We start from the raw sequence: 9,745 nt of genomic DNA, 5'->3' as shown, positions 1-9,745 counted from the left end.
GTGTGCTTTCTCAGTGCGGTGCTTCAGTTCGTTTTGAGACTACTAAACCTTAGCCTACTCTTTTATTTACTTATTTTTAACAGAATAAATATATGTATTCTCTTTAAATTCAGGTTGTTTGCGGATTCTATATTTTTGTATTTGAACTTAATAGTGAAATAATTTTTGGAGGACAAGGAAGGCGGATTTTCAAAACATTCGATTCATTTTAGTAGCACCAACAACATGATAGAGCCGCGGGTGGCAACGTTGAAAGGTGGAACTAACAAGTCGTGTGTGTAACCATTTTTTTAATTTAAAAAAACAACCTTTATTTTGAAAAACAATTCAGGAAGTAGCCCTAGTTTTGTTTCCGGAATTCATTTCTGTGTGTGTAGTCTACCGTCTACATTGTGAACTTTGATTTCTCAAAACATTGACTGAATACTGCAAATTACTAAAACATAATTGTTAAATATTTACATAGTTCCAAGGACATGTGCGATAGCGTCGCCTTTCATGCTCAGCTAGCTTCAATAATTGAGGTTTTGGCGAATGCAGCCGTTGCCGAAATCTGTAAACTTGTAGATGATGACCATGCTGCCTTACGTATGGAAATTTCCCATAGCCAGAAAGAAATTGATAACCTGCGGAGGAAGTTGCTTTTGACAAAATACCAGAGTTCTCAACGGGGCACAGAGAAATTCGTAAACCTGCGACGCACAGTTCACAGGCGCGACACCGATCTTGTTGCCCGAGCAAGAGCGAGCTTCGTTGGAAAGTCATCAGGCAGACATGGATATTGTAGGTTTTTTACCTTATTGAAACATTTTCAAAATAATTTGTAATGTAGAATATACAACGTTTATGATGGTAATTTTTTTTCTGGTGCAGTGGAGAATCGTTTTTCCAACAATGAAGGGGACAACTTCACAAAGGATGTCACGAACTGGAAAGACGCAAGACGCACAGCTAAAGACCAGGATGGGAGCATGCAGGTCAGTTGTCATAGACATGGTAAAATGTATGATTTGTTTTCTCATTTCAAATGGTTTCGGATATTTTTCTAATCAAATGTTTCTGATGAATACAAAACAGATGACAGATATGCAAGAGTCACCTCTTATCAAAATGGAGAACCTTGGCTCAAGCAGAACAGAAGGTCATTTTATGCAACTAATCAAATCTATGCCATTTACACATTGTTGAGTAAAGCCTTTATTGCAGTATTTGATAAACTTCTTAGTCATAAGCCATAACTAATAAATAAGGCAAAAAAGAATCTGTCTTCACTACAGGAAGCTGATGCTGTGCTTTACGTTGACCCATTTCAGAGATTGTCCAACCAGTCAGTGAGAAGATCATTGTGGCAGAACCAGGTTCTTCATCCTATACTGAACCCACAGACCTTCTGGACCAGCAGGGCAACAGACACCGAGCTCCAGACACCTCACTCAATATAGAACCTGAAAACCAGACGTTCCAGCATCCAGCGTCACAATACAGCAGAGCAAGACAGGAACATCAGGTTGCTGAGGGTGTGACCTGGGAAACTGAACATCAACCCATAGAATACAGCCTGTCCCAATGGACAGAGAACCAAGAGACTGACAACCCAACTGTGAATGCTCCTCACAATGCAGGGCCAGACTCCAAGAGGCTGTCTGAACATCCAGAGAGGAGAGGGGTGCCAGGTAACTCTGGGGTCTGCATGTCTGCTTCAGGCTCTCTGGACTGGGTGCCTGATGTGGTGATGGTGGACTCAGTTCCCATTAAAGTGGAGGCAGATATGAGTTCAGAATGGAGCATAACTGGCCAAGAGGCGACATCTGGAGAGGTCTGTTCAGACGGCAGGCAACTTGTGGACAACAGAGGAAGAAGGGGAATGGAGTCTGGACAGACAAAGTGTCCCCCTGACACTGAAAACACAGAGCAAGGGACAACTGTAGGATCAATGTCCAAGATGTCAGATTTCAACAGACTGTCCTCCCTAAACAGCTTTTCATCCCCAAGTATTACTCTCCACCAGGTTCCCCAAAGAGGGAAGCCAGCCCCCTTCCTGAATTTCAACAGAGGCTACAATTTTTCATCGAAAGGCAAAGAAAAGCAGGCGCAACAGCTGACATCTCACTCGCCCAAGAGGCAACTCCGGTGCAGCCTCTGTGGAAAGCTCTTCCCTCAGCCGGCGCAACTGCGGAGTCATATGCGGGTCCATACGGGGGAGAAACCATACGGCTGCAGCCACTGCACCAAGCGCTTCTCCCACAGGCACCAGCTGAAGATGCATGAGAGAGTCCACACCGGAGAGAAACCATTTCACTGTGTCTACTGCGGGAAGTGCTTCACCCAGTCTAGTCACATGAAGAGGCACCTCCTCGTCCACACTGGTGGCAGGCCACAGGACATTGTGCTGCCCTGAGTGTTCCAGGGTGAAATTTCCCCTTGGTACAGATCTAGGATCAGCTTCCTCTCTCTCCAATCCTAACCTTAACCATTAGTAGGAAAACATCTAAAACTGACCCAAGATCAGTGTGTAGGGGCAACTTCAAACTACTCCGCCTGGTGTAATTATAGGCAAGGCCAGGAGTTTATCCTCACCACGTGACCAGACCAGGGAAAAACTCCTGGCCCTAGTTGTAAGGGGAATGGCTCAACACTACTGTGTTTTAATATGCATACTGGGTCTTTGTGTTTTTAACAGTTTGGATAGTTACCACATTGAACACGACCCTCTGTGTGTAGTGGTAGTGTTTTCAGGTCAGCTGTCTTGATGCTTGGTCCAGAGTGGATTGATAATGTATAAGTTATTACAGTTGAAGATTTTAAACATCCTTATGATTTGTATTGGTGCAGTGGTGAACCAAAGAACAGTAATTAACAATTCAGGAAGCTCTGGACAGGTGTCTGGATGAGCTAGGCCTGTTGGTGGTCGAGAAAGCATTGCTCGGCTCATCTCGTACCTGGGGAGGAGTGCACCCTCCTCCATAGGGAGGAGGAGGGTGCAGGGAAGAGTGTGACGATGACTGTCCCTTTCGGGACATCGACATGGCAGAAGAGAAGAGCCACAGGTTCCCTGGGTGCCAGCACACTCCTGGCCCTTGAAACAGATCTGGCGACCCAGCACGTGCAAGGCGAGAGTGCTGACCTGGAATGGTAGGCTGTCAATGGTTGACTTTATAGAGGGTTTATTATGGTTAGATTTATCGGCGGCTTTATAGAACTATCTTGATATCACTTTACACTTTCCATAATATTCAGCCTAGGAAAAACTATTAAAGTGGCAATTTGTTTTTGAGTCCCAGAATTAGAATTAATAGAATTATAGAATCCATTCAATCAGAATTCTCTCTTGATTTATTCTTTTCCATCCTGATGTGTTTCGAGTAAGCTAAACCAGTTAGGATGTGCACCAGTACTCTCGAACTAAGCTACTCACGCACCTCTTCTTTATTCCCAGAATCCCCAGAGGTACCATGGTCTGGGGAAACCTCATCTCCTGGAGGTAAGTAACAGTACCTGTTGGTTTACCAATCCTAGAACAGGCAGAACATCACCTTCCTACTTTCATAATATCAGATTTGAAACCGTTCACTCATTGTTTTTGATTATCCATACATGATGCTAATGATTTTTTTTGTGATAAATTCATACAATAGATTAATATAAATGTCTTCTAGACTTGGGCATGCAGCTTAGGTGACTTCTATCTATCTATCTATCTATCTATCTATCCATCTATCCATCTATCCATCTATCCATCTATCCATCTATCCATCTATCCATCCATCCATCCATCCATCCATCCATCCCTACCTACCTACCTACCACTGCTTAGCGGCCAAACTGATTGTTCCGGACTAGCACCTGATCGATATACAGATACAATATGGAAACCACTGAATTAACTTTATTTGCAGCTTCCTCTGGAGTCGCTGGTGTGGATCTTCTGGGATATGCTGCGTGTGGACGGGAAGAGAGGCTGCTGGAACCTGTCTCTGGTAGCGGAACCTTCCGTACCATCCTGAGAAAGCTGTCATCAAGGCAAAGAGTGGCTGCTTTGAAGAATATAAAATATATTTTATATTAACTATTTTTTTAATTACTACATGATTCCATATGTTAATTCATAGTTTTGATGTCTTCACTATTATTCTACAATGTAAAAAATAGTAAAAATATAGAAACCCTGGAATGAGTAGGTGTGTCCAAACTTTTGACTGGTACTGTATATACTTTTTAAAACTATAACCAATAAAATGTTTCATAAATGAACATGGGTTTGGATGAGAACTATAGGAATACAGAGGTAGATATTCAAAACAGTCTGGCACCTTGGCCAATTAAGCTACAAGACCAAACTTTAAAACATTTGGGCTATCCTACCCTTAAAATTCTTTAAAACTGATAGACTATAACTACATTTGCATAAAATTCTCTGTAAAAGTAACTATTGAACTGTTCCAAGTTAGAGACACCAAACCAATTTTCACATGTTGAGGCCATCCTAACTAAAAAAATATTTAAAACATTTAAAAACTATAACTACAAATGTGCATAAATTAGCATATCATAAAAGCGTACAGCTGTTGTCGGGGTTTAGAGTGACGAAAAGTAGCTAGCTAACAGCTCTCTTGTCTCGTCATTGAGCAGCCCAAATGTAGCTGTTGCTATGGGTACTCACACATGCAGAGGAGAGTATGTATGGGGCAGTGCAGGAAGCAAGGGAAAAACCGAGATTAGCTACTGATGCTAATTGAGGAAGTTACTGTGTTTCTAATTTTGTGTTGAGAAATCGGGCTACGATAGGGTAGGGCCTGAGCGTCACCAGCATGGGTAGGGCTCGGCCTAAAATGTCATGCCTCTGCTTTTCTTTTCATTCAAATAGTTCAACTACCACTAAAATACCTTAAAATAGATGTCATCACTAGATGTACCATCATATTTCCCTCCCCAAATAATAGCCTAAATGTTTCTAATTCCTTATGAGTTCCTCCCTTCCACCACAACAGCAAGTCTTCATATTCAGAAAGCATTTTCTATCTCACTTTGAACAACAGACCTATGAATACTCTACTGTTTGATCATTACATCATCATTAAACTAAAATCAAACATTATTGACATTTTTACCAAATGCATCTATTTATCTGAAACCCCCAGCATGGATTGAGTTGCTTTGCTTTCCTACGAGTGTTGTCTACATAATCCAGCCTTTTATTACCATCGTCTGACAGATCTATGTCTTTCTTCTTTCAGTTTTCACACTCAACTGTAGTTTAGACATTGTGATCTTACTGCCCTACAATCCAAAGCAATAAGGTTGATATAGTAGTCTGTCAAAGTAATCAGACCAATAACTTTGACTACAGTGCATTCAGAAAGTATTCAGACCCCTTCCCTTTTTCCACATTATGTTACGTTACAGCCTTATTCTAAACCTGATTCAATAATAATTTTTTTCCATCTACACACTACACTATAATGACAAAGTGAAAACAGGATTTTAGAAATGTTTGCAAATGTATAACAAATTTTAAAAAATACCTTATTTACATAAGTAATCAGACCCTTTGCTATGAGACTAGAAATTGAGCTCAGTTGCACCCTGTTTCCATTGATTCTCGATATGTTTCTACAACTTGATTGTAGTCCACCTGTGGTAAATTCAATTGATTGGACATGATTTGGAAAGGCACACACCTGTCTATAAGGTCCCACAGTTGACAGTGCATGTCAGAGCAAAAACCAAGCCATGAGGTTGAAGGAATTGTGTCGAGGCACAGATCTGGGGAAAGGTACCAAAAAATGTCTGCAGCACTGTGAAGGTCCACAAAAACACAGTGACCCCCATCATACTTAAATTGAAATAGTTTAGAACCACCAAGACTCTTCTTCTTGGTTGCCCGGCAAAACTGAGCAATCGGGGGAGAAGGGCCTTGGTCAGGGAGGTGACCAAGAGCCGGATGGGCACTCTAACAGAGCTCTAGAGTTCCTCTGTGGAGATGGGAGTACCATCCAGAAGTACAACCATCTCTGCAGCACTCCACCAATCAGGTCTTTAGGGTACAGTGGACAGACATAAGCCACTTCTCAGTAAAATGCACATGATAGCCCGCTTGGAGTTAACCAAAAGGCACCTAAAGTCTCTTAGACCATGAGAAACAACATTATCTGGTCTGATGAAACCAAGATTGAACTCTTTGTCCTGAATGCCAAGTGTCACGTCTGGAGGAAACCTGGCACCCTCCCTACGGTGAAGCATGGTGGTGGCAGCATCATGCTTTGGGGAAGTTTTTCAGTGGCAGAGACTGTGAGACTAGTCTGGATCGAGGGAAAGCTGAATGGAGCAAAGTAGAGAGGTCCTTGATGAAAACCGGCTCCAGAGCGCTCAGGACCTCAGACTGAGGGTGAAGGTTCAGCTTCCAACAGGACAATGACTCTAAGCACACAGCCAAGACAACGCAGGAGTGGCTATGGGAGCAGTCTCTGAATGTCCTTGAGTGGCCCAGCCAGAGCCCGGACTTGAACCCGATCGATCTCTGAAGAGACTTGAAAATAGCTGTGCAGTGACGCTCCCCATCCAACCTGACAGAGCTTGAGAGGATCTGCAGAGAAGAATGGGAGAAACTCTCCAAATACAGGTGTGCCAAGCTTGTAGCGTCATACCCAAGAAGACTCGAGGCTGTAATCACTGCCATAGGTGCTTCAATAAAGTACTGAGTGATGGTCTGAATACTTATGTAAATGTCATATTTCAGTTTTATTCATTATTTTTTTTGCAACATTTTCTAAAAACCAGTTTTTTCTTTGTCATTATGGGGTATTGTGTGTAGATTGAGGGGGGCAGGGGACTATTTAATCCATTGTAGAATAAGGCTGTAAAGTAACAGAATGTGATAAAAGTCAAGGGGTCTGAATACTTTCCGAAAGCACTATTTAAAGTAAATGCTTTGCTTTAAATAGTAAAGTAAAACTGGTTCAACTTCTTCCACTTTAAGGAGCTAAAGCAAGCCCCAGAACTTTACTTCATGTAAAGTTACCATCTAGTTAGTAATTTCTTTATACAGATTTGTAATTGATTAAAAAAAAAATATATATATATATATATATATATATATAGTCAGATTTTTATTTCTACTGTTACATTGTTCAGAATTAGAATGCATTCTCAGTGCGGTGCTTCAGTTAGTTTGGAGACTACTAACCCTTAGCTTTCTCTCTTGATTGACTTATTTTTAACTGAAGGAATACATTTATTCCTTTTAAATTCAGGTTGTATGCTGAGTCTGTATTTTTTTTACTTTAACTTATTAGTAAAATTGTTGAAGGACGACGTGTGCTTGTTATATTTTATTCACTTAATTGAAAGGCAAATTATAATTTTTTTACAATTTCATTCCTTTTAATAGCAGCAACAATATGATACAGCAGCAGGTGGCAATGTTGGAAGTTTGAACTAAGGTAAATCGTGTGTGTGTGTGTGTGTGTGTGTGTGTGTGTGTGTGTGTGTGTGTGTGTGTGTGTGTGTGTGTGTGTGTGTGTGTGTGTGTGTGTGTGTGTGTGTGTGTGTGTGTGTGTGTGTGTGTGTGTAACCAACCTTTATTTTGAAAAGCAAACTTTTTTTATTTTGAAGAACGATCCAGGAAGTAGCAGAACAAAACAACTACAATTGTGTTCAATGCTCTATGGTGTGAACTGTGTAGTCTGAAGACGTTGACTTTACACTGCAATGCAAATTACTATAACATAAGTGTTTTAACATAAACATAGTGCTAAGGACATGTCCAATACTGTCGCATTTCATGCTCAGCTAGCCTCCATCGTCGAGGTATTGGCGAATGCAGCCGTTGCCGAAATCTGCAAACTTGTAGATGACGGCCATGCTGCTTTACGTTTGGAAATTTCCCATAGCCAGAAAGAAATTGAGAACTTGCGGAGGAAGCTGGTTTTGACAAAATGTCAGACTTCTCGACGGAGCGCAGAGAGATTTGGAGCCCTGCGACGCACAGTTCACAGGCACGTGGACACTAATCATGTTGCCCGGGGAAGAGGGAGCTTTGTAGTGAAGTCGACAGGCAGAATTGGATATTGTAGGTTTTTACCTTATTTAAACACTTTCAAAAAGAATGGTTAGTAATGTAGAATCTATAACGTTTATGAGGGTTTCTCTTGTTTGGTGCAGTGAAGAATCGTTTTGACGACATTGAAGAGGGCAACTTCATGCAGGATGTCACTACCTGGAAAGACGCAGGACGCACAGCGACAGACCATAATGGGGCATGCAGGTCAGTTGTCATAGACATGGTCAAATGTATTATTGTTTAATCATATTTCAAGTGCTGTTGTGGATATGTTATTAATAAAAGGTTTCTGATGAATACAAAACACAGATGGCAGATATGCAAGAGGAACTTGTGTCAAAATGGAGAACCTTGACACCAGTACAATGGAAGGTATTTGTTGTTGTTGAAACTAATCCAACCCTACGCAATTTACATGTTAAGTAAAGTTGTCCATGTTTATTTCAGTATTTTATTAACTTCTTGGTCATAACTCATAATTAATAAATAAGGCAAAGAAGAATCAGCCTCCACTACAGGAAGCTGATGCTGTGCTTTACTTTTCCCCATTTCAGAGATTGTCCAACCAGTCAGTGAGAGGCAGTGAGAAGATCATTGTGGCAGAACCAGGTTCTTCATCCTCTACTGAACCCACAGACCTTCTGGACCAGCAGGGCAACAGACACCGAGCTCCAGACACCTCACTCAATATAGAACCTGAAAACCAGACGTTCCAGCAATCCAGCATCACAATACAGCAGAGCAAGACAGGACATCAGGTTGCTGAGGGTGTGACCTGGAAACTGACCATCAACCCATAGAATACAGCCTGTCCCAATGGACAGAGGACCAAGAGACTGACAACCCAACTGTGAATGCTCCTCATAATGCAGGGCCAGACTCCAAGAGGCTGTCTGGACATCCAGAGAGGAGAGGGGTGCCAGGTAACTCGGGGGTCTGCATGTCTGCTTCAGGCTCTCTGGACTGGCTGCCTGATGTGGTGATGGTGGACTCAGTTCCCATTAAAGTGGAGGCAGATATGAGTTCAGAATGGAGCATAACTGGCCAAGAGTGACATCTGGAGAGGTTTGTTCAGACAGCAGGCAGCTTGTGGACAACAGAGGAAGAGGGGGAATGGAGTTTGGACAGACAACATGTCCCCCTGACACTCAACATGTAGAGCAAGGGAGAACTGTAGGACCAAGGTCCAAGTTTCCAGATATCAATGGACTGTCCAACCGAAACAGCTCTTCATCCCCAAGGGTTACTCTCCAACAGGTTCCCCAAAGAGGGAAGCCAGCCCCCTTCCCAAATTTCAACAGAGGCTCCACTTCTTCATCGAAAGGCATAGAAAAGCAGCCGCAACAGCTGACGTCTCAATCCAGCAAGAGATATCTCCGGTGCAGCCTCTGCGGGAAGCCCTTCCCCAGGCGTACCTAAGCAGGCACATGCGGGTCCATACGGGGGAGAAACCGTACGGCTGCAGCCACTGCACCAAGCGCTTCTCCCACAGCCACCAGCTGAAGAGGCATGAGAGGGTGCACACCGGAGAGAAACCGTTTCAATGTGTCTACTGTGGGAAGTGCTTCACCCAGTCCTGTCACATGAAGAAGCACCTCCTCGTCCACACTGGCGGCAGGCCACAGGACGTTGTGCTGCCCTAAGTGTTCCAGGCTATAGTTCAGACTAGATACAGATCTAGGATCA

The 9,745-nt window shown here is 42.6% G+C and overlaps 1 protein-coding gene and 1 pseudogene across 1 annotated transcript; both read left to right on the top strand.

Annotated features, from left to right (window-relative positions):
* The first annotated feature begins 329 nt into the window (after nt 1-329).
* Nucleotides 330-4,175, top strand: LOC116371389 (B-cell CLL/lymphoma 6 member B protein-like). The gene is made up of 6 exons (XM_031820260.1): nt 330-783; nt 874-977; nt 1,078-1,141; nt 1,314-3,132; nt 3,437-3,481; nt 3,897-4,175. Exons 1-4 carry the CDS (start codon nt 477-479, stop codon nt 2,396-2,398), a joined length of 1,560 nt encoding a protein of 519 aa, XP_031676120.1. The 5' UTR covers nt 330-476; the 3' UTR covers nt 2,399-3,132; nt 3,437-3,481; nt 3,897-4,175.
* Nucleotides 4,176-8,257: 4,082 nt separating this feature from the next.
* LOC116371388 (B-cell CLL/lymphoma 6 member B protein-like) lies at nt 8,258-9,739 on the top strand (annotated as a pseudogene).
* Nucleotides 9,740-9,745: the final 6 nt, after the last annotated feature.

Source organism: Oncorhynchus kisutch, unplaced genomic scaffold (assembly GCF_002021735.2).
Source record: "Oncorhynchus kisutch isolate 150728-3 unplaced genomic scaffold, Okis_V2 scaffold3179, whole genome shotgun sequence".
Lineage (NCBI taxonomy): Eukaryota > Metazoa > Chordata > Actinopteri > Salmoniformes > Salmonidae > Oncorhynchus > Oncorhynchus kisutch.
The sequence above is the reverse complement of the archived record's forward strand: the minus strand, read 5'-3'. Positions and strand labels throughout refer to the sequence as shown.